Raw genomic sequence first — 26,035 nt, forward strand, 5'->3', positions numbered from 1 at the left:
AGCAAACAAAATCTGCATGGTGATATTAGGAGGGACCTCCCATCTATATTTAATAATATAGATGGGAGATTTTGTGGTTCTTTGTTTTTCTTTGGTTGAGCAGCTCTTGCGTTATATCAGTGTCAGATACATTAATGCCAGAGTTTGATACTCTGTACATGCATAGCCAGATCTCAGCAGCACGTTTATTAAGAATTGACCTACATTTAAATTCAGTGTCACGGTTTCAGAATGAAAAAGCTAGTTCTATGTGAGAATATAATTGGTAATAGTTCCCTTAACTTTCGTAAAAAGATGTTATATCTGATCGAGCTTGTTAGACATTAAATAAATGAAAATAGAAACTAAGAGAGCTACATACCTCATTCAGAACAATATTTTTAGCAAAACCTTTTTCTCAAGTAGTCTAAATTAATTCTTTAAGATAACAGAGGTTGTCTTAAAGAATCTGTATTCAATGAGGAATAATTCAGTGAAAGTTTGACCCATCCATCTATTGTTGACAGCTAGCATCTACTTTTCCTGAAGGTGGCCCCGATACCAAAACCACTACAATCTCAGGTCAGAGTAAAATTATCAAATTGAAGTTTGATCGATTTAGTTATTTTATATGTGAAACTACAGATTATTTAATATGGTCTAGACTCTTAAAAGAACTGTAAAGTCTTCCTTTAATTTAGCACTAACAGGAAGTTCTGAAGTAGATGCTAACGTTAGCATAATTTCAAATGGCTAGCCTGAAGTTTAGTTAGACTCTTGCAGACTTTTTGAATCATTTCAGTCTTGCCTGTCGTCATTTTGTCTTTCTACCGAGGATCCAAAATACTGCAAGATAAACAACTAAATGTGGTGGAGTCACCTTCAATGCTTATTTAACCGAGTGACGACAACCAGCTTCTTTATCAGCCAGCTCTGTCAACGCAACAGTTCAAAAACACCTGGACTAGTTTCTTCTATACTTCAAAATAAGACTTTGAAAGATGGATACACCCCTGTTCAAAACCAGGAGAGGAATTACAAGTAATCACTTGTAAAAGGAATAAAACAGAGCAAGAGACAAAACAACCAAGGGGGCAGGGATTGTTGTGTTGCATAAGCAAGGCATTTTGCAAGGCACCTTCTATGCCAGTAACAGATTTTAAATTTCTCAAATGATAGAGCCAAAAACATTTCACCTTCACTGAATGATACATTTTTATGGTATATTTTGGCTTTTTATCCACACAAAAACTGTTTAATATCACCATTACTCATGATTACGTATAAAATGTCATAATGCGAGGTTACTAGGAGTCTAAGGCAAGCAACAACTACAGACACCCAAACAGTTTTAACAGATTTATTTAGCAGTAGAATGTGCTGGAGAGCGTGTGGAGGGGCGTCAATCTGCGACAGCAGGCAGGAACCGGGTCAGCGCAGGAACTGCAAAGGGCGAGCGGTTAAAGAGGGAAGTAATGGAGGGAATGACGGAGTAACCTGATGGTGACTTACGGTCTGCGGGTTGAGGTAAGCAGAGGAGAGTACATGGGGTTCCAACAGTTGGTGTGGTGGTTTCCAGATGGGGGAGTTCCAGCAGGTGATTGAGGGCGGACAGGCAGCTGAGTGGCGGGCGTGACGCACCCAGGTGCAAGGCCCAACGGAGCAGCTAGGATCAGATACTTCAGGTGAGTCTGGCTCAGAGAGTGTTCAGCGCTGGTTCACTGTAGAGGAAGGAACAGATGAAAAGGAGTCAGAACAAGGATGACACTGGGAATACAGCACTGACAGCCAGAGAGTACCACTGTAGAAGCAGATGAGTGGTGCTGAAATGTGGTGGTGATGAGTAACAACTGGCTCACATCAGCCTGCCACCCTGTGAAGGAGAAGAAAACCACTTCCCTGCAGAACCCAACATAAAAACTCAGACCAAAGTGAAGTTGTGAGAAAACTCAGTATTTGTGTTTGTGAATGTAGAAGGGAAAATGGAGCTTTAGGGTCTCTTGCATAACAGTTTGTATATCCACATATTTGTTTGGACACGATTCCCAAGCAACATTGTCTTTGTGTTTTACTTGCTTTATATTCTACATTATTTAACAGTAGTTCAACAAATCAATTTCCTGTTGCCATGCTTAATTCCCAACTGGAAGCAATCTGATTGGCTGATGTAGATTTTAGCTTTGTGCTACCCTGGCCCTTACGATGCTCAGGGGCGGATTTGTGCGAGTTCATGTGGATGAACTGTTCCTCCTCTGACCTGCAGTTTCCAAACTTCTGAGTTTCCGCCTCACAGAGCATCCCTCTCCCACAACTCCCTCAGAGCTCCTTCAGACTAGTGAGCAGCAATTAGCAAACACTTGGTGGAACTGCACATCTGCTGAGGCCATTATACAAACCACTTCTCAGTGAAACGCTGGTAAAAGCGTTGTTATAGGGTTAATAGAGGGGCAATTTGTGCTGACTTTCGTGAAGATGGAGTGTCAGAAAGAGCAGGAGTTTTTAAAAAGACAGAGGCCCAATTTCAAGCATTAAATTACAAAGTCAAATTTCTTTTAAGTCCTATTTGATATATATAGCGTTTTTATAACAAAAGATGACATGGTTATTTGACTGTGCTATAAAATGGCACTATATGCCTGGAAAATACATAACACTTCCCCTTTAAAAACAATAAATGGTATCAAAGATGTTTTCTCTTCCACACCACAAACATACCTATTTGATCTTTGCAAGACTGCACCAAATATGGAAAATTTGGAGGCGGGTTGAAGTTTTAGTCACTGACAAGAATTTATTTTCTTCTGGATGGCTTTGATAGCTGCGAGCATAACTGGCATCACAAGGAGTTTCCATTGGTCTAGTTTTAGACACACTTTTAGATCCGTTTTGAGTTTTTTTGGCAACTGCTCCTTAACTTATTACCAGCTGAGGAACAGATTACTTAAATTTAAATTTTTTTTATATAGTGTATTATATATAGTGTCTCATAAGCACTATACTTCAACACTATAATGTCTCTTACCACTATTGCTTATGTTTGCACTTAAAATCTACTGACAGAAAACTCAAATACTTTCCTAATCTTCAGATAGTATTCAGGAGTGCACAAAGAGTTTCCCTTCACGCTCACAATGACTGTCTTTTTACTAGATGGAGTGATATGCTGACAGTAACTTGATATCGCTTTCGTTGACAAACTTCACTTTGACAAGAAATATCACGCCGCTCTGATATTTCCTTACACATCTGCAGGACATATCTGTCATATCAAATGAACAAGTCAGAAAAAAAAAAGCCTTCCACATTGTTTATCTCTCACCTCCCAATACATTTTATCCCTACTGCTATTGATTTAATAAGTAATGCCTGGTGACTGATGTGACTGTGAAGCAAATATTGTGATCTGGATTCATTTAAAGAATGTTATTCGAGTTTTTAAAAAAAAGGTATGTAAAAAAAGTTATGTTTAATATGCAATCTGGCTGCAAGCTGCTTGTTTCTTCTTTAATTTCTTGTTTGCAATGGAAAAACATCAGGAAGCAGAAAAGGTGCTGCCTTCAAGCTTCATTGTCATCTTAAAGGTTAACAACAGGCAGTTGGCGCATAGAGGAGAAACAGAGCTCTCATGTTGCAAAAAAACTTCAAAGTGCAGCAGGCCAGGTTATTTCAATTAGTTTTTGACTTGAACCCTAAGCTGGACCCCCACCTATCATTGCCAGGGATCAGCCACAAGGGACCCTGTCACTGTTTCCTTTGACTGCACTGAGTATTTTGTTTTGTTCAAAGTAGAAGATGGGACGGAGAGGTAAAGTGATATGACTGTCTTCCTGACGGGGCGTGCTGCTGTACCCGGCCGTGCGTGCCTGCAGGCTTGTAGAGGGATGATTCCTTTATCCCTGCATGAGCTCTAAACAGTAGTGTGCACCCACACACAGTGTACATACCACATGTCAAACACAGTATTATTTATTGCCTTGCTGTTTTCAAGTGTTTATAGAAACTTTCGCTCCATCATTATTTTCATGCAAATATGAAACAGAACAAAGATTCACAAACAAAGTGTCGATACGGTGTAATAGGCTGACCTTTATGTAACACTGGGGGAGTTTTTTTTTTTCTCTCCCTCCCTCAGTCACTCAGCAAACTCTTCGTTTGACTGAAGCATTTGAGGCCACACAAACCCTGTGTACAAGTTCAAAGTTGTTCAACCGAAAAACGATTGGGTTCGCTACACAGTTGACATGAGCAAGAACACATCTGGTCCCATTTTAAACCAGCAGGGAGAAAGGAGTGTTGATGGTGAAGATGATATCGCCTTGTAGTATTTATACAACTTTCTTTCTTGACAAAATCAACCGTTTGGCCATGCAAATCTGTGATATGAAAACTTTTTTCTCTTGTTTTTCTCCTCACTTTGGTTGCCACAGTTGTCACCCCACGCACCATTTGCCACAACCTGGAGTTTCTCCAGACTAAACATGGGAGAAAACATGAGGCCAAGCAGCATGCCTGAAAGTTAATGCCTCAGGCTTTTCTGATAACATCAATGGGTCAAAAGAACAAAAAAACAACAACATCCAAATGGGCAAATGAGTTTCATGTTAGTTCCAACTACTGAGTTCAAAACAGAGCAATCCTCCATAATCCAAGAGGGCGTTGAAGGTTAATCAAGTCTGTGTTTGGGTCACCATCTCCAGAGGTTCCTGTTTTCTCTCTCTGAAAATACAAATAAAAACGTGAAAGAATCAGACATCTTACAAACAAATAAAAGCCACAACTTAAGACTGTTCACACTAATACAAACAGGTTGTTGCAGCTTTGTTAGGTTTTTCTCTTGTGTTTTTCAGTTGACTTATACAAGATATGTCATATTCAAAATGAAAAGATTCAAAAGGTGGATTCACTTTTGAAAAACATTGTACTTGTAATGATTGGTGCAGTTTGACTAAATCTATACATTTGAATGTTTACACAGAAAGACCTGCTGGAGTGTTAGCTTCGCTTTAAAAGGGCAGTATTATTTAAAATCTGCTTTCTTACCTTTAAATCATATTAAAATGTTATTCCCTCATCAAAAACAAACCTGAAGTGTTGCTTTGATTTTTTTTATGCATGTTAAAGCACTTTGAAATGCCTTGATGCTGAAATGTGCTATACAAATAAAATTTGATTGATTAATTGATTGAGAAATCCTTTAATCTCCACAGCAACCATTCAGCTGTGTAACATGCTACTTATAGCTGCAGTTTCCAAATTTTGTAGCTTATGCCACACAGAGCAACCTCCCCCATGACTCTCCCACTCAGACCCTTCAGACTAGCTAGAAGTCATTAGCAAACATCTCATTATACAAGTTACTTCTCAGTGCAATGCTGGTAAAAACATTGTTAAAGGGTTAATAGAGGAACAATGTTGTGATGACTTCCTGAAGGCAGAATTTCAGAAAGAAAGTAACAGAGGCCCAATTTCAAGATATTAAATTATGAAGTCCAATTTTCTTAAGTCATATTTAATATAGTACTTCTATAACAATGGAAGAGAATATAATTACTTAATTGTGCTATAAAATGATACTGTGTGGCTGGAAAACACATAATATGCCTATTTTACACATTTTCTGTGAAACAAACCGAGGAAGAATCGAAAAAAAAATCCAGCCTAATTTGTCGGCTCTTCCCGACGCTTTTTGCCATCATTCTCTTTGGAGCCACTCTACAGATATTCAAATTTTAAGAAAACATTTCAATACTTGGAGATCAAAACCAATTAATCTAATGCATGATGAAAGTCTGGCAGACTTTCATCATGCCCAGATGAAAGTCTGCCAGAGCTTCATGTAAATACTTGGATTAAATGGGAGGGAGACATACTCACTCCAAATCTGCTGCTGCCCTCACTCTTTCGATTCATTTTGAACCTTTTTCCACAAACACACAAAGCCCCCTCCATCAACCTTTTGATGTGTCATTAAGCTAAATAGGAGGAGACATGATGGAAGAGTCTCTCACACACACGCACACACACACAAAAAAAACACAGTATCACTTCATGGTGCAGTGACTTTTATCCTCCTGTGGTGAGCTGCCACTCCGCCTGTTAAAACCTGCTAAGTAACCCTAGACGTGGAAAGTACCCCTGGAAGTCTGAGACACAAGGAGCACGTGGACAGGAGGCCTTCACCATCTACCTGTTTGGCACACATACACATGGACACCCCCACACACACGTAGTTGTGAAGTATCAGTGCAGCTTTCCTCCAGACACGCAACCCAGACAAGATCTGAAATACAGTAAGACCCCCTGCTACTTACATCCTGCTCTGCTTCTGTTGTTGCAGAGGAGTCAATCTGTCTGCACTTGTTTGAAGAGCTCATGCATGTCAGCTAACCGCTCACTCAGAGACCATATCAGATGTCTCTGGTCACATTTTGACAACTGTAGGTGTAGCGTTTTCTGGCTAAGAGTGTCTCGGGACTCTGATGCAAGCCTGAGCATCTCCAAGGTTTCAGACACTTCTCTCCTTACACCTGGCCTCCTGTGATCCAGGCATCAAGAAGGGGGCAGGTGGGTTTGCCTTTTGCCCCCTTGACCCCAAAAACAAAGCAGTTTCATTGAGCGCCCGCTTCAAGAGCTGCTGACAGTATGAGGAGGCCTCCTAACTTTGAACATTTGTCGTTTTTTTCTTCTCTCCCGCTAGTTATAAAGAGGGAAAGCCCAAATGAAGTCAGTGAACTCATAAAACAAGCCTTTAATTTGTTTGTATTTGCCCAGGAGCTACCACTACTATTAGCCTCTTGCTCCTCTGGACTGCAGTCATGAATATAATCCCACAGGCTATCTGGTTTGATCAGATCAGAAAGAAAATTTACGAGCAAAATTTAGGAGGCCCAATTTGTTGGATATGAAATGAGCAGGTGGGGTTCATCATTGTCTTTGTACGTTTCTGCTTGCACAGCAATAAGGTGTGCTGGAGCGGAATGAGAGGGTAGGAAGACGTCTCGCTATGTACCAGTTTTCATAAGATAAGTCGCTCTCACTTTGAACGTATACAGCCGAATGAAAGATATATAGCTGTCTATAGCTGAAACGCGCCATCCTTTGTGACTTCACAGCTCATTAAAGTTGTGAAACTATGCAGTGATGGTTCATATATATAGAGAGAGAAATAATTAAAAGTCATATGAAAGTAGATTCAACTTTAATTTTAGAAAAGTATGAAAATTTTGTGTTATATTTTTTTTATATCCAACTAAACCAAGAATGACAATAAGCCAAGATGAACCGAATGCAATGGCTTTTGCTCATTTTGCAGGGTTAAGATTGTGATTATAATGATTATGTTCAGGACTAATTGCATCTGGTTTTGTTGTTTGTTTCTTTTTGTTCCATTAGATCTCGCCAGATTTTTCCATTTATCATTTTTTTGGGGTTGCTGTATTAGTTCATTCATTTGTGCATTTTTCTTTATCTTTGTCATTAGTTTGTTGGATTCCACTTTTCCAGTTTTGTGTCCCAAAGTCTTGAGGGTTATCAAACTTTTGTGTTCTCTTTAGTTAGCCGTTGTTCTCACTCTGGAGCTGTTCCTTAGATGCCTAGAATTTTTTCTATTGTTAAATCATGAACTCTAACCTTAAAATGAGGCAAGTGAAACCCAAAGTTGCTTTTTTGATCTCAATTATCCATAACAGATGTTTTTATCTATAGAGTATAGCTAGTAAATATTCATTTATACCCTTTTCCCTGGTTTTTACTTTAATAATAGCAGAAACTTTATTTCCGCTGTTAGAGATTATCTTTGTCTTGAATAGTTGAAAGTTTGCTCATCTGAAAAGTATCAAAAAGCGAAATAATGTTTTTTGCAGCAGTGTTCTGAAGTAAAATTTAAAATAAACCATAAAACTAACCTAAGTCTCTAATCAAAGTTTTGATTTTAGTGGCCTTTTTTGTGCAGTGATTAGACAAAAAAAAGGTCAAGAAATCCCAAACCCGAAGTTGCATATTGACCTGCGTATCACTGTGTGAATATTACTGAGGGCAAAAGGTGACTGTGGATCTTGTCTAGAGTAATATTTATATATTGTTTGTAACGCTACATTTTAGAGCAACAGCACAGAGACAGATTTTTGTCTTTTTGGCGGGCGGGGGTTAAAACCTACCTGGTTTGCTTTCTGTGGTGTAGTTTTATTGTTATTACCATGGTGACCAATGCTGAGAAGGATCCAAATGCCCCAAGAAAGAACCCCACTTTATCATCTGTAAAAAACAAAACGTTGATATTAGTAACTGTTGTTCATCCTGCATGACTGAAAAACAAATAAATTAAATTAAAAAAAACTTAAAGGGCCACCAGGAAAGCACCTACTGGAGATTTACAGGAAAAGGGATGCTGAGTAATGGCTGCAGGGTAAAATCCATCATGTAAATTAATTAGTAAGTCTAACACAGGTTAATCATTGTACGATGAGAGATGGATTGAAAGTGCTGCCAACAGTCCACAACAGCCCAGCAATATTTAGTTTGATTCCTAAAGTTTCAAAGATTACTGGGAAGTTTAAAGTGAAGCATCCTCCCGCTTTGTATTTTTATTTTTTTACATTTGTCGTTTTATAACTTGTTGTAGTTGCAGAAGTGGACATGCGTACGGTTAAGGCATGTTTGGTTTTTTGTAATTTTCTGATTTATAGTTTTTGCATGTTGTCTTGTCTTTCCCATTTTGCAGTTAAGTGATCAGGAAATGACAGGATCAACATTCTCATCTACTTTGCCACTGATGCATTTTTAAAATGTGTATTTTTATTTTTTTCTATTTATTTGTAAATTTGTTATAGTATGCAATATTTGTAGCATGAAAAATTTTGCTGAAAGCAATTATTTCTTTAAGATGCCATTTCTTTTTCTAATTTTAAACCATACCAACTGCAGGGTTGATTTCTTGAAACTGTTCTATGTGAGATTATGCTGCTGCAATAAAAAAAAAAACTTATTTTTATGCGTTAAAGGCAATAGTTGTGAAAGCCAATGTGGTGTATTTATCTTTCCTTAATATACCTTCCCTTTTCAAGAATGCAGGACTAAACGAAGCTATTATTGTTACACTGTGAACTTTAATGCTGACTGAGTGATTACTCAATGCACCGCAGGAATTAAGCTAATAATTACACCAAACAGTCTTTCTGTCAAACACCGCCCTCTCTGCCCAGACCAGTTAGCTAGCTAAGATTACAAACGTTTTCTGTTTTTTTTTTGCACTCAGAAACGTTGCCAAGAAGCAAGTTAGATCCCACCTTACTTCCAAGTAACCCTGTGTACTCCCTGAAACTGTTTGAACCAGCTTTTGCCCATTTTCCTACATCACAAACAAATCCAGCAAGTAGACTTTAATAAAACATAACACACAGTGCTCAGCATTAAAAATAGATGTTTGCACCTGATATATTTTAGCAAAGAATCATTACTGATCAGTATGTCCTGATAGTAATAAAATAAAATAACCAGTCATCACTCATTTTCATCATTTCTGTTGTACTAAAGCCATGAATCAGCGCTCCAGTTACAACAGCAAGTAATCTAATTTCCCTGAATGAGAAATATAGATAGTGCATATTAATTACTGACCCATTCAGGCCATAGATTAGAATATGTTTGATAATAACATTTATTACTAGATCTGCTTATTTTCAGGAACAGATTATTTAAATTTAAATTGAGAGCAATTACATTTTTTTATCTTCCCAAAATCATAACTAACTTGGTGCAAAAGATCTGATTTTTTTATCTCCAGCTTATCAGATTTACATTTAAAGAGTGTAGATTTTCTCAGGTGAAACATAAAACAACCGATCAGATGTTATGGAGGTAAAACCCAGCTATGCAAAAGAGAGTCATGTGTATCTACCAGGAGATTAAAATAAAACTAAATGCTAAGTTTGAAGGATTCTCCCAGAACTGTTCTTCACATATGTTGCTACTTCTTAAACAAAAGTATTTAAAAAGGTCTTGTCATCTATCAATATACTGAGACTGATTAGAGGTAATTAGAGAATAATAAGAGAAAAAACTGATTTACATCACAATAAAAATGCAGGCTGGTAATATGGAAAACAATAATCTGAAATACAAGTTCACACAAAACAAATCCTAGAAGTTTCTAAATTAGCGAGTTTTGCTAATAAAGATATCAATAAATTTATCAATTTTGACCAATCTGGTGATTCCTGAAGATTTTGGCACTGATCTTACAAGATGCACCAGATATTAATGGACTTTCTGCATGTGGAGAACTGACACCATCTTAACATCCGGCTTTTTCCTCCTGGCTACGCTCAAAGTTATTCCATTACTCATGTGAGACATCACCGATCATATTATGCAGGTTAAAACTGAAATATCTACGTTTCAGTCCCATGTCATGGTTTCAGGAACATGAACAGCATTCAGAAAACCCACATATGGAATTAAATCATACTCAGGTATTCATATTGTTGTCAATAGGTGCAATAGGTCAAACATTTGCAATTGATGCACAACATTTGCTTGTACATGTTATGGTATTAAACTCTGGAAACATTCCTGTCTGGGGCCTGACTTTCTGACTGCAGACAAGGTTGATCTTGTCCATGGACAATCCTCAGCTGTACCACAATTTATTCTCTGGAAGATCCAAAAACATCTGGGGCCTCAAGCATAAAGCGTGCCGCACCAAAATGTACGGCGCCATATTTTACGTACAAGTCGGCATGTATAAAAATTAACTTTGCGTCAGAGTTTGCGTAAATATACGCACACTTTTTCGCTGGCGTGAAAATGTGCAGCAGCCACGCAAACTTTTTCTGTGGACAATATCAAACTACAAAGCGTCAAAACTCACCTAAATACACTGAAATCTGATTACATTCAGTTACTTAGACCAAGAAGCATCAAACCCGATGTTTAGGTCATGGTTTTAATATTTTATTGATTAAACGTCAACGATGAAACTGAACCGCATTTATCCTCAGACAATAAGCTAACACGCAGACAAAATAAAGAAAATAAAATAAAAGGATGTGAAAACCTCACTAGAATGTAAATAGTACTTTTTCTCAGTTTTTGTCTCATAAAGATGTAACGCATCCGCATCTGAATGTATTTAAGGGTGGCGACAGGGCGGACCAGCAGCTGCGCTCCATTTCCAGCAAATTAGGATTTATAAAGGAAGGGTGCACAGTCACGTGCGCGCGCACTGCTTTATGCATCCGATTTTGTTTTTGTTTTTTTGTGCGCTGCACTTTTCAAAATTTTTCCGTACGCCATATTTTAGTGTGAAAACTGCTCACTCTTATGCAGGAGGCCCCTGAACTTTTTAATGTTGTATTGCTATTATATTAATCATTGCCTCAAATTCAGGCTGGAGGAATCCAACCATCCCTCCCAGCAAGAGGGGCTAATTTAACTTCACTTATCATTAATCAAAGGCAACTCTAAACAAACGCATTTATAACTTTGAAGTGAAGAAATTCAGTGTTTCAGCATTTTTGCAGTTTTCTGGAAGTTTCTTCCAGATTAGTTGAGGATGAAAACTGAATGCTGCTTCTCCATATTTGCTCCTGACTCTGGTTCAAGACTCTCACCTGAACTTTGACTGGTGGAGTAATCAAAGCGTTTAAAGACAAACACATGGATGATCGTCTCAGGATCTTGTTGGGACATTAGTCCTTTAATCCTGGAAATGTTCTTCAGATAACAATAGACTGACTTGTAATTGTTTTTATGTGTCTCTCAAGGTTCAAGTCAGACTTCAATCACCACACCCAGATTCCAGGCCTCGTCATTAGCTTCACTAGTATCTGCATAGTTGCTATAACTAATCTTACTGGTTGTTATGGTCTGAGATGGCAGAAACATGAATATATTTAATAGGAGAATGAAAAAAAAGAAAACAATATGCATGATACATGATTCCAAACTGTCGATATGAAACTGAAAGTAATGACAATAGTAATTTACAGCGTTTATATTCCAGGATATTTGAAAGACATGCATATTTGTGCTCTTCCCAGGCTCCCCAGGAGATGAGAGAGATGAGAAGTAAAGCTGATTTTTCTCTCTCTGGTAACAGTTCATCTGTACTCAGAGCTACACCTGAGGTGGATCTCACCCTGCATGACTTATTTTCATTAATGCAACTATCCTTGGAATTTGAAACAGGTTAAGTGGAGACATCAGTCAAACAACTCTCTTCATAAAGCGTTTAAACAAATCCAACTCCAACAAGAAAAAAGAAAACAAAGTCAACAAAAACAAGATTCTGCACCTGCCCTCACTCGTTGGATTAATGTTCATCCTCAGACATGTCACAGAGACGCATCAATAAAATGCTAACCTGCAGCAGCAGCCGTGGAAAATCAAGAAAATGAATAAACAAAAACAAAGTTGAATTAATTTTCTGAAGCAGAGATTTTGCTTTCACTGACGAGCAAAATGACGTGACTGAAGTAACATGACTAGTTTTAGAGTCACTTGATGTCCTTGGTTGGTATTTCAAACAAAGCTTCTTTTACATAAAAGTGCAGTGATTCATCACTGGAAGCAGAATAATTATTGAAAATACACTGAGGCTTTGTTTTGAACCATTTGTACCTGACTGGCAGACCATTTTATTTCTATATATACAGCTGAAACTAGAAGTTTACATATATTTAAACCATTTTGAAATGAACATAGATAGTAGAACTATACTTCAAAAGAAAAAGTCAGGTAGTTCTGACATAAAGACACAAACCAAAGCTTTTTAAGTTTTAGTCAAATACAATTTTTATAAATATATATAAATGTGCTTCCACCTTGCAATACACTATTTTGCATTGTCCCATCACATAAAAGCTCAATAAAAACATTTTGAAATGTATGCCTCGAATGCAAAAAAAGGTTAAAATCTTTTTCTTCTTTTTTCAGTAAAACACATCAGAATCTACGAATACTTTTGCAAGAGCCTTTTTGCCCACTTTCAAAGATTATGCTGCGACAATCAAAACTCATTCATTGTGCCCAGTTGTCTGTTCGCCTTCCACTTCATCTATGGTGAAAACAGAGGTTGACAAAAAGGAGTATAAACCTTAATCGATTTTGTCACAGTGTTTTGAGTTGATGTGTGATGATACCGACATAAATGCAAACAGGATTCTGTTGAAGAGTTTCTCTTCTAAATGCTTCAAAAACCGAAGTAAAGGTCATTCATAATTTCAGACTAACTTTCTGAATAGGAAAAGATTTATTGAGAATTCCTATGTAAGAAAACACTGATCAGGAGTGACAAAAATACATAAAATAAGCTGCAATGACAAGGTTGGAAATGCTATGCAATCATATGGGCTAATTGATATGCTAACTAGAACATGATGTCATGATCTACGTAGTTTTTAAACTTAATTTCACTGAAACATTATAAGAGAAAAGAAGCCCTAAGTTCAAGTAGAGGCTGTGAATTTAGTTCACAATGTTGACTATAAAAGTGAATTAATTTAACTTCTCCAAACTAAGCCATCTTCTGGGAAATGCGAACTTGCACAACACTGTTTGGACTCACTGTCAACTCTTCTGACAGGCAGCAGCGGCTCATTAAAGTGACTGAGAAGGAGTCAAACTGGAAGTGGTGGTATTTATTGTTCAATGGCACGTCCTTTTCAACTTAATTACGACTTCTTTTGAGCCTACACATCGTGCCGCAGTGATTCATATGAGGGAAGGAGGGAGAAGGAGGGCTGCTGCTGCTCAGTCTGTATTTAGCGTTGTTTACTTGGCTGGAGGTCACATCTGAACGGTGGAGGAAAAGGAAACAGCTCCCGCAACACCTGCCACTGAGCTCCTCAGGCCATGTTGACAGTCGTTAGCTCCGATTTGTGTAATGAGAGCCATAGAGCGAGAGCAATCATTGTCACATACTGTAGTTAAAAACGTCTGCCATTGTCTGTTAATGGGAGTAAACTCAGTTATCCCTGGAGAATTTTTTGTAATCACGCAACTGTCTTGGTGTAGATGCATGCAGTTAAACTAAGATGAGTATTTATTGGTGAAGAGCACTTCATGAACGTAGTAATTAGACAAATGAGTCCAACTTCGATGGGAATCAAATGTAGGTAATTTCAAGTTTTCAGAGGTTTTTCCAATGTATAGCAAGAGCATAAAATAAAAAAATAACTTGGAATAAAGACACACACAAATAAAACAAAAGAATCTGTGAAATACTATCATCTGCTGGCCAGATTGAAAAACTACACCAGCGCTCTGAGAGTTTATGGTCAGGGTGAGGACTAAAAAGCCATTTCAGGGACCCAGATGTTTCTAATTCACCAACACAGAGGCAATCCAAGCTCCAAAGCATGTAGTTTAGTTCAGGGGTGTCCAAAGTGTGGCTCGGGCGCAATTTGAGGCCCTGGAACAATTTCATGTGGCCCCCGCATGCAGTACAGGAAGAAGGAGGGTGGGTACTTTTGTCATTTTATTTTAGCTTGAGTATTCCAATGACAAATTTAATACTTTAGTGGAAAATGTTAGGCACAATGTCTTTTTCTTTTAATTTTATTTTCATAGTAAGAAGAGCTATAAACATCCAGTGACTTTTTACTCGAAAAACAAAACAAAAAAACACCAGAGCATTAAAAGGTTTTTAATGCTGTAATTAAAGTTGTATTTTTTTTATTTATTTTTGCTGGGAATAGACCAAAACATTTCCTTGAACAAAAAAAAAAACTGACAAAAAGATGAGAAAACATCTTTCCTAGTTTGTTTTATTTAAAAAACATTGCCTGTCCAATTTATTGCATAGCAGATAAAAAAGTTTGGCCAGCGCTGGCTTATTTGCCAGGTGTGGTATGGTTATGTTGATGTGTGCCTGTCTCTAATTGATTCAAAATGCTGCAGCACAACTTCAGACAAGAAAGCTCTATTCATTGTAAAAGTTTAGTCTTGATGAGACGGAGGTCTTTCAAAGTCTAGCAAAATAAGGAAAGTCTTCAGTTTAGCAATAACTCTTAGTTGGAAAAGTTAGTTTTGGAAAATGCGTTCAGTTTTAGTTTTTCAAATCAAGATGTGTTTTCAAATTATAAAATCTCAGGTTTTGCTAAAGACATTTTGAAAGTGTCCAGAGGCTCAAGAGTAAACGAGGTTAGCTTTGTTCGTTTACTTTGAGAAAATTCAGCGCTATTCAAGGCTGGGGACATTCCTATTAAGATTTTTTAAAAATCACAATTGTCCACACAGCAGTGAAATGACATTGCATGCTTATTTAGGATGGAACTATGGAAGGTAATTAAAAGAAGAAAAGTTGACCAAGAATGGAGCCCTGTGGAACTCCACTGAGGAAAGCTGAGGTAATAAATGAGTGTATCAGTGAAGCTGTAGTCTTTCAATTTAGTTTAAAAATGATCTGGTTTCTAAAATGGTTCTTGACTGCAATGTTGTGCAGTCACTGTATTCAAAAGTTGGTCTCAAATCAGGGTTTTTACCCAAATTTACCTGTAATACAGTAGGGCTGCTCCCCTGTCCATGTCCCGTCCTTCAGACAGGTGCGCTCTGTTGACCTGTACAGTATGTAGCCTTCATTGCAGGTGAAGCCCAGGGTTTTCCCCTGCAGGTAATGTGTTCCATTCTTCTTCCCATTCCTGGGTGTGGGAAGCCAGCCACATGATACCACTAAGGAGCAACAATATGTCAAGAAGTCATCAGCCAGTGACAAGAAGCGAATATTTAAAGAACTGATGCTTCTTTTCTATGATGTGACAATGACTGTGTTCACCTTACAAAAGCAAGTAACCCCATTTCAAATATTGCTATTTATCTTTTACCAACAAGAAAAAGAAAAACATTATTACTGACAAGTAATATTTGACCAATTGAGTTAGAAATAAAATACAAGCAACTGTTTATCTCTTGCTTTTGCCCATGAGCTGAAGGAAATTAAAGATAGGCAGACAATGATCTTGTGACATGTGGTACCTGGCTTCAGGGCTTCCATTAAGGCCTGATGATGTTGATGGGCCCTGAGTGTGGCGTTTCCCACCGCCAGGCTCCGAGAGATAAGGGTATCATGTATACAGAACTGCGCCCCTTCTCCCAAACACATCGACAACATGTCTGCTGCCAAGGGGTCATCAGGTTTCAGAGGCAGAGAAAAGGCCGGAACAAAAGCAGGGTCGTGGCTTAATGGAAAAAAATATGAATCCAAAAGGTAGTGGGAGTCATAGGTGAAAAGGGAAGACATGTTTGATATGTTCCCTGGAGGAAAAAAAATGAACAATATCAGTGAGGTTCTTTGTGATTTTTGGTTACTGAAACAAATTGCGGGTTTTAGACTACAAACAACTTCTAAGGAAAAACATGAACGTACAATTTCGCAGTTAAAGTATTGGAAGTAAATAGGGTGAACTGAATCACTGTTTATCCTAAATGAAACTATGCCTTTGCAGCATAAACAAATAATAGTAATTAGTTAGTATAAAGGATTACTGTGGTTAATTATTATGTTGGGTTGAGGCTAAGCAAAGGCAATGTAACTGAAATCGGTCATAATCTGAAAAGATTAGCAACATTTGCTTGGGTCTTTTATTGGTTGCTTTGGTAAAGATGTGTAAAAATCCTGAAAATAAATTAATGCTTCATTGTAGAATAACCAAAAGGTAAAAAAAAAGTTTTACAATTCTCTGCTTTGGAGATTTTGTTTTTCTCCTTTCTTCTCCCCACATATGGTGGTGAGAAAAACTCAAATCATCATCAAGTCTTGCTTTGCAGTTTAAAATGTTTTTATGTACTGTAGATAAAGGCAAGTTTACCTATTTTTCTGTCAACGTTACGTGACTTTTACAGATCAGCACAAAAATGAAATATTTTTTGGTTACCTCTTCCATAACCAACACTTTTGGATCATGTTTTTCTTTTACAATACCAGGTGTAATTCAACATTAAACTCATTTAACAAGTAAAATATGTCAAATGGAGTAAAAGTTGCTCAAGAATAGTGCCCTGAGCTACACCTCACTGAAAAACAACAAAAAATAAAACAGACAAACAGAAAGAATTGAACAATAATCTGGTTTCTCTGCTTTCTTTTGTTGTGTCTAAGTTTTTATCAATAATTTAATACAGTCAAATCACAGAATTGCTGAACAGCTCCATTATTTGAAATTCCTATTTTTTAAGTTTCCATGTTACTTTACAGAGATGAATATTTGTGTTCAGTCTGATTGTTGGGGGATGCAAGTTCAACAGTTCCTAACACTCACATCCAGCTCCAAAGGTAAAGATTTCCTCCAGTGTGGCGTTAGATGATACGACCTCTCCTGACCGGGTCATTAAGTCATCGGACGGATCAGAGTTCATCCGACCCAGGAGACCCAGGGTGAGGTTGGAAAACTCCCCTAGAAGCAGGACGGTAGCCGTCATGGTGGCTTCATGCAGACGGAGCTCCACAGCAGCACCAGAGGAAAAGATTACTGTCACATTCTGAGGACTGGGAACAAATACAAAAACACCTAAAACAAAATAAGAGTCTGATTAAAATCTGGATACATAACTACTGAATTAGCATCTTAAATGTACAAACTAAACACCTGAAATGACTTAAATTTACAGCATGTTTACTGATGAATAGCATAGATCAACAGTATTGATCAGGCACATGTGTAAGTAAGATTTGTAGACACATGTACATTCTTGTCAGACTTCAGACTTATCAAAATCCATCACTGACAGCTGGATTTGAAGCAGAAACTGCTTCACACACAAATATATTTATGTAATATTTATCAAGCACAAGACTGAAGACAGAAGACAATCCATCATTGCCAGTTATATTTTTTATATAATTTATAAAACTTATATCTTTATCTATAAGTTTTCTAAGTTTAGTCCAACTTTACTGCAAAACAGAGCAGGTAAATATTTAGCGCTGCAGCGCCACACTTGAAGAATCAGAGTGAAATATTGCCATCTGCTGGCAAGAGATGTGATCTACATCTCTTGGAGAGTTAATGGTCAGGGTTGGAAAATTTAAACACAAAAATCCAATTAATCTTTGCCACTTATCAAAATTGGAAAGATGTGAGAGCATGGCATTCATTTAATGCAGATGTATGTTGATCTTTGTCATTCAGAAAGTAGCAGCAATAAAATAGTTACACAGTAATCAGAAATAATCAGAAAGTTGTGACTTAAACAAATCGGAAATATGGATAAAAGCTGGAAAACTGTAAGTGTTTCATCACTGTACGTCTTATTCCTAAAGCATAAGGTTTTATGCTTTAGAAAGTAAATGTTATTACTGCAACACCTTCCTGATTCAGCAGGAGGTCAAGATAAATTTTAAGCAGCCCACCTTGCAGATCCATCCATCTTTGCTCAGTAAAAGACAGAATCTTCTGGTTCCTCAGCACCTGAAGATGGTCGCCAGCAGTTCGTACCTCAATGACATCAGAGGAGTTCTCCTGCATGGCCACTGATGACAGCTGGGTAGCTTCGACTAAAGTCCCTTATTGGTAAACACAAATATCTTTCTTGATCTCGAATTAAACCAATGATTTACTGATGCTTGGATATGGGTAATTTTAAATAATAAAGGGAATAATATTAAGTAATTCTGGTCATCTACAATCAATTAATACCATTTCATTTTCTTTTCTTAGAAAGAGTCCCATGAAGTTTCTGTTAAGCAGGGTGCTAACAAAAGGAGACACAAGTCATAGAGAAATATTCTGGAAACCAAGAATCTACCTCTAGGATTAACAGTATAATTCACATCCAGAGAAAGCTAAAGTTTATAAAAGTATACAGAGACAACTGGGATGAAATATAGGTACAAATAGAGCTTTGGCATTAAACATAGACTTACCATTCTTAAGTTTCAGCTGTTCTGTTCTGGCCTGAACACTCAGGTTTTTGTCTGTTGACAGCAACAGGTAATATTCTCCTCTGCCACTGAAGGTGTAGCTGAGGCCGTCAAACGTTATAAAATGCAGATTCCCGAAAACAACACCTGGAAGACAGCAAGAAGTTAACACTGATAAACTTATAGTGACAATTTGGCACAAATACCCCCCTTCCCCCATCTACAGCTTGCGTTGTGTGATATAATATTTTCCACTTATTGGCTCAGAGTTGAAATCTGTAACTCATTTACTCTTCCACGCTGATCTGGTTTTATTGGCTTCTCTTATGACCTTTTGTAGAAAATGTTTGGATAATATCAGAATCAGTCTGACTGTGATTACAACAAGATTACAACAAAATAAAAAGTCAAATAGAAAAAAAAGTTGAGGAGCAAAAGGATTAAAGCTCACTGTGAGATAAAAAAAAGTCACTGCTCTCTGACATTGTGCCGTTCCATGATGACGTTGAGAACAAATACCACAGAAAAAAACATTTAAACAATGATTTATAACATGATGCAATCACATTAATTTCAAAGAGAAACTGCACTTTTTCCGACTCCTGCAACAATACCAGAGCATACGGATGGTTAAAGTTGAAATAATGTTGAAACATTGCTTTACTTCTTGTTTTTGATACATGGACTTAAGCAAAATTATGGTATAATCCACCAGTTAAGTTTAGATGTAGTTTTAAAGTAGTTACTCTGCTGTTTATAGTTTAATAAGCTGAATGCTGGCTGCTGAATTAGCTGGCCTATTTGCTCAATTAGCCAGCCGGCACTCTTTACAGAATTGCCATTAGGAGAAATGTGTGTTGCTTATTTTGTTGCAGCATCATATCTGTTTTCTGTGATTGTAAATATATTCAAACAGCCAAGTTTGACTTTCTTGTAAGAAAGAAAAATGTTCAGCTTTCTGTTTTTTAGCCAGCTGACAGTGAGAAAACTGGTCCCACTCGCTCATTTTTCTGGCATTTTATTTGAAAACTTCGACCCTCAGAAACAGTATGTAATGTAAGAATTTGTTTTTTCACATAAGCCACCATGCACTTCTGATTTGCTGAAGGTTCAACCTGCTTTGGGTGGCTGGTATCTGCGACATCCAGTGGAAGGCCGATGGTTTAGGTAGATGTGGCAGAGGTCGCTCCACAGGCAGCAGTAGCAGAAGCTCGTCACGTCGTAAAGCCAGTGGGAGAACCCAGGAACCCGAGGGGGCTCCCCGTATGGCGGTGAGCCCCAGACGTGAGCACGGTCCGGGGTGCTGCCACCAACCGAGTCCCCTGTCAGGACCAGAGCACCTGTGTTGTCATAGCAACACTGTTGCCCTGATCCATGACTTGAACTACAAATTTAAGAAAGAGACATTAGAGTTTCTCAGATTTAAAGGTTCTTCTGTGATTTTTTTTTTTTTTTCTCCCACCTGGCCTGAACGGCTCTGACACAGTGGACACTACCAGGGTGGTACGTACACACACTGCCCGTCTCAATGTTACAGCTGTAATCAGTCTGACATTTAAAAAAAAAAAAAAAAAAAGCATTGAAATTACACAAAATAACACGAATGTCTTTATGTTTTCAAAGCAAAGCTATCAAGATAAGTAAAATGTAGCTAAATCTTTTTGTGTTGCAAGAGATTAGACAAAATAATCACATTTTATTGCTATGGAAGAGGATTAGGACTCCTGGGGGGGGGAAATCTGACATTTTTGTCAGAATTCTGTCTTTTATCTCAAAAGATTGAAGTCAAAATTCAGAGGAAAAAAGTCAGAATTTTCAGAGAAAATTAAAACTTCTGAGATTAAAGTAAGCATTTTGAGGGGGAAAAAAAAAGTAAAAATCCTGAAACTGACATCAAAATTCTGAAATTAAAAATAGAATTCAGAGAAAAGTGACAGTCAAACTTCTGAGATTTTAGACAGAATTCTGAGAAAAAAAGTTTTCTTATGCATCCTCTTCCATACATTGTTGTGTGTGGACTCACATGAAACCTTCCTGTGTCTGCGCGGGCCTGAGCCAGTGAACAGGGACAGTCGATGAGCTCGTCCAGGAAGTCAGGCAGCTTCCTCTCCAGGTCGTCCCATTGCAGACACTTCCTCTGTGCCCAGGCTGACGAATCGTCTCTGAAGGACTGCTCCAGGTGCCAGGCCAGAACATGGCCTCCGCTCCACAGGGACTGTACATTCCTGAGAAGAAGTATCAGTTAAAAATTAGCATCTAAGAAAAAAAGTTCAAACTGTGCTTTAAACATTTAGTTCAAGGTTCTGGAAAACCGGAAATTAATTGGATACATTTTTGTATTTTATCAGATGAAAAAACACATTTTATTAATAATGATGTGAGAATATGTGACATTGTCTGTACTTTAACAAAAACATCAAATATCAAACAATGAAACCAGTAAATGGTGGCATGTTTCATAATTATCCCATGAAATATTAGAACATGTAGAGAAATATTGGTAATTGCTGTAAACATTTTCTCCTGAATTTATGCAATGCACATACTAATATTTATTAATTTAGTTATGCAAGCTATAATTCACACTGGAAAAAAAAAAAAGAGAATGCAGCTCAAACTTAAAAAATTGTGTTAATTTGTTACACAGAATTAAGTTTGTCAAGCTTACTTTGTTTACATTTGTTTAACTAGACAACTTTATAAACTTAATATATTTACTTGGATAAACCTAATTTGATTACTTGTAACAAATTAATTCAATTGTTGTAAGTTGGATCATCCGTTTTCTTTTTTCAGTGCAGAGTAAGGTTCACTAGATTTTAGGTTTTAGACACATGCAGGTGGTTTTAAACCAACACTAGTAAATATGGTGGCACCACTGGTAAACAAAAAAACCTTTAAATAATTAATTTATAATTTATTGCAGTAGCATAATTTCACTCTGAAAAAATGTAGAAGATTGAAACTTCAATTTGAGTCAATTTATCAAAATGACTTTAATCCCATGCTAACAAATAATTGTTAACAAAATCACAATCAAAAAAGTTACTAAAACCCCTGATAACACTTTTAAAACTAATGTGACTAAAATCTATTTCAATTTGTTCTCCTTTTTCAGACAGCCTTTTCAGAAACGCCCAGCCATCTAAGAGAATAAACATTGTAAAACATATAACATTACACAAAGACCAAATTATAACATATTTAGAGCAATGCTACCAACAAGCTGTAATTTTGTAATAAAAAAAAAAAACGAACAAAAAAACAAACAGTTTTTTTCATAGTATTTTCCTATTACAGTAATTAATTCAAATGCTTTTTCCACTTCACCCTTGTTAAAAGCATGGAGAAACATATGTGAAATTTAACAGCATTTGCAAATACACATACTGTCAAATGCAATACTGTCTAGAAGCTCGAGATGTGTTGTGGATACCTTTCTCCCTCTGATTTAGAACTGGCAGTTATTCGAATATTCCCCAATTCCCACGTGGAAAACCTTTCTCTGGGTTGAGGAATGAAGCTGAAGTCACCTGTGTTGGAAATATTCCTGCCGAGAGAGTACAGGTAACTAATCTCTGCCTGCAGAGAGGACGACCCTGCAGGGCTCCTGCTGACCTCTCTGTAACCCCACAGCTCTACATTGACTCTCTCGGATTTGATTAAAGAGCTGTTCCAGGTCATCTTCAGCTGTCCGGCCATGTTCGGAGTGCCATAGTTCTGCCACAGAGTTGAATTCACAAGGGTGACTTCAAATGTGGAATCTGCTTTACTGGGATGGACTGACACAGAGAAACAGAGTTAATCAGTGAATAAAAACTCAAAAAAGAAAACATACTAATATTGTTGGAGCAGAGTACAGCTTATATTCATCTACAGCATTAATAATGTGTAGGAAAGGATTCATAAAACTGTGCAAAGTGTTGCAAAATATACTAAACTCAGCAAGGAACATTGAAACAAAAATTTAAGTACATTTCTGCAAGACCCTATAAAAGTTTCATGAGATCCCCGTTTACTTTGTCCAAGATTTCAGACATTCTGCTCCTGAGCTTTGTAAAACCAAAAAGATACAACTCCTACTTACTAGTGAAGTAGGAGGAAAGGAAACATAAAATACTTTTGCAAGATCTCACAAAAGTTTTGCAAGTCCCAAGGTATTTTTTTGCAATGGTGAGTTGTAAAAATAATTGCATAAAAAAGCACTTGCAAAACATTCTGATTCTTAAGACCACAATCTTAAAGAGACGTACAAGAAAATCTTCATAGGTTTTTTATTTTACCTGACAGAAACTCTCCAGATCTGTTGAAATTTGTACCATCTGTCGAGACATCAAACGATATCCAGCCCGTTTCATACAACAGAGGAGCTATGCAGTACGGATGACTTTCTTCATCAATAATCCCCTGTTGTTCAATTTCACCTTTGAACCTGCAACAATGTCAGACAAATTTGGATTTATTTGACCTTTTGACTGGTGTTGCAACACTTTTTGTTCCATTTCCATCTCAATTTGCCATCTGTAAACCGAAAACTCTTCAAAATATGTAGCTTTCTCATGAGTCAAACAGGATGTCAGTAAATTAAGTTCATGTTTAAAAGTTAAACATACAGCAAAAATGTGCAGCAACAAATTACAGCTTTTTTTTAACACTTTAAAACATTCTTTAAGAATCTTCTTTGATTACTAAACTCAGATTGCCTGAAATGTTCTAAAGAGCTTAAATTAAACTCCTTTAATTTAAGGCTTTATAAATTATTAGTCTGCAATGATTTTACAGGATCCTGTAACTCTGATACATGTAACAGAATACTTATCAATAATAAGTGCATACAATTTCAGTGTTTATGGACTCAAACCTGCAGAGAAGTTGACCATCAGGAGGAAGAGTCAAACCGAGGATCCTAAGCGCTCTTCCTCCCAGCATGGAGCTGGAGTAAGGCAAGACCTGGAAGCAGGACTGGTTGACATCTGAACAGCAGTTTGTCAAAGTACTGCTGCATGCTAGACCTGATCAAAACATGCAAATAATCAGAACCCTTTCTGGAAAGGAAGACCGGATTTGATCAAGTATAAATTCCTGCATCCATTTGTTTAATTAAGATAAATCCATGATTAAAAATACTTTCTGAAAAGTTTTCACATATAGCATAACATACCTGATGTTTTAGATGAGAAGAAAGTCAGAATTATCCAGAAAGAAAGGAGCTCTCTCATGTGGGAACCCATGCTTTGGTTTGGGAACACTGAGTAAACATTCATGGCTGAGTGAATCTACCCTTGACGGAGACTCCTACAGAGATGCAAAGTGTATCAAAGGTCATTCAAAGTAAACAATCCAGAACACGAGTCAAAGTTAATATTTTAGTAATGATTTATCAGATGTTAATTTTAAGCAGCGTTTAAGCAGGATTTGCTCCCTCTTTGTGTGCCAACACAAGACACACATTCTTTAAATTTCCAGAGATTTGCATGCATGTGATTGCAGTCACATTTTTAACTTTAGTTCAGCTGCAAAAGCATTTACATTTCAATTCCAGCTTTGTGTCACTGGCTCTCAAACCAAGCTGTTAGATTTTAAGATAATTTTCCCACTTATTGCATCTATCATATTTAAACAAAACATTAACAAAAGTTTGCAAGCATAAAGAAGTCTCATGCTTTCATATTTAATTCTTTATCTGAACCCAAACTAAAATTAGGGAATTACATTAACTGATTTATCAAACTTTCTGGAAATGTTTGTTCCTGAAGCACAATAATCAAAATTTGGCTTGAATATTGAAGTAATACGTGAATTTCTAACCACATGTTCACGGTAGTTAGATAAATAGGTGTTTTTTACAACCATTTTCTGACTTGTGACTGTTACAACCCCTCCCAAGACCACTAACGGTAAGTTCTGGCACTGGGTGTAACACACAAAAAAGTAACCTAAACAGTTGGTGTCAGTAGCAAAATGTAGTTTAATTTACAGTTCAAGTAAAATCTCAATCACATGAGACAACAAACACAGGGAAGCTTTAAGCTTCAGGGTCTCCAAGGCCAAAACAACAAACAAAACACCTCCCTTTTAATTATAAAATAAAGAAACACTTTCTAGAAGAGAACTGAAAAAAAGTACAAAACCTGAACTCCCTGGTTAACCACAAAACAGGAGAAAACAGTTAAAAAAAATGGCAGAGAACCCCTACCAGCTTCCACTGTGAATAGAAACAAAACTTTAGAAACTTGATACTTCACAAAATGCTCACAGCAAAATCATTTAAGTCCCCACAAACAGTCAGCTCACAGACAAGATCACGTCAGATCAAGGCCCAGGGAAAAAGAAGGGATCTGACATCTCTGGTTGTAGCTCTTTATGGGTGGCTGACGAGCTCCAACACATTGCACCTGTGGCAGCCAGGTAGAACTGAAACACGAAGAGAGCCCCTAGAGGTCAGTGACCATAATAGTGACAATAAGCACCTACTGTACAGTATATCCCTTATCTGAATAGCATGTCTTTTTGTCTTTTCCATTTTCAATGGTTACAAATTAGAAACATATAAACTGATATAAAAGTAAATATACAATATTGAAAATCTTACTCAGTGTAGGAGAATTTACAGCTGTGTCAAAATGTATTCAAACTAAAACTTGAATTATTTAAAAAATAATAAACAAAAAGCAAACAGTGCAAGTTAATGCCATCATAAAAGATTATTCAATTTTAGCAAACAAGTGCAGCAACACATTAGTTTTATACATTTATCACACATACTAATAATTGTGGACTGCACTTTATTGGTCAATGTGATAGCCAAATCCATGGCCACACTCCTATGTCGGTAACTCTTTTATGCACAATTTATTTTTTCATACAAACTCAACATTTTAGTTTCAATAAAAATGTTTATTAGTTGATTTGGATAGATTTATTCTGTTTCTTAGCATGCACATTTAGTCAGCATGCGTATTTATATCAACTTAAAGTTACTTTTGTTTGCTTAAGATTAACTCTTTCTTTGTTTTTCTGCCAGTACTTACCTGCCTTGGAGTTGCCAAACAGAAGATGGGCATCAGGGCTCAGCAGGCTGAAATGCTGATTGGACTGCACCACCAGTTCCTGCTGGCAGGGGGAATTTGTCATTTCTTTGTTTAGATAAGTTTTGTATTTAAGTAAATATTAGTATTTAAAGCTTAATATTTTTGATTT

General features: G+C 37.1%; 1 protein-coding gene across 1 annotated transcript; it reads right to left on the minus strand.

The window, feature by feature from the left end:
• Nucleotides 1-1,325: 1,325 nt before the first annotated feature.
• Nucleotides 1,326-25,982, minus strand: susd2 (sushi domain containing 2). The gene is made up of 15 exons (XM_032577538.1): nt 23,997-25,982; nt 23,697-23,847; nt 23,119-23,267; nt 22,272-22,617; nt 20,859-21,060; nt 20,298-20,383; nt 19,951-20,219; nt 18,839-18,982; nt 18,326-18,478; nt 17,235-17,483; nt 15,952-16,230; nt 15,472-15,648; nt 8,136-8,232; nt 1,492-4,695; nt 1,326-1,422 (listed from the first exon to the last, which is right to left on the minus strand). The coding sequence occupies exons 1-14, from the start codon at nt 24,097-24,099 to the stop codon at nt 4,647-4,649; spliced, it is 2,454 nt and encodes an 817-aa protein (XP_032433429.1). The 5' UTR covers nt 24,100-25,982; the 3' UTR covers nt 1,326-1,422; nt 1,492-4,646.
• Nucleotides 25,983-26,035: the final 53 nt, after the last annotated feature.

The sequence above is a fragment of the Xiphophorus hellerii genome, chromosome 12 (assembly GCF_003331165.1).
Source record: "Xiphophorus hellerii strain 12219 chromosome 12, Xiphophorus_hellerii-4.1, whole genome shotgun sequence".
Classification (NCBI taxonomy): Eukaryota; Metazoa; Chordata; class Actinopteri; order Cyprinodontiformes; family Poeciliidae; genus Xiphophorus; species Xiphophorus hellerii.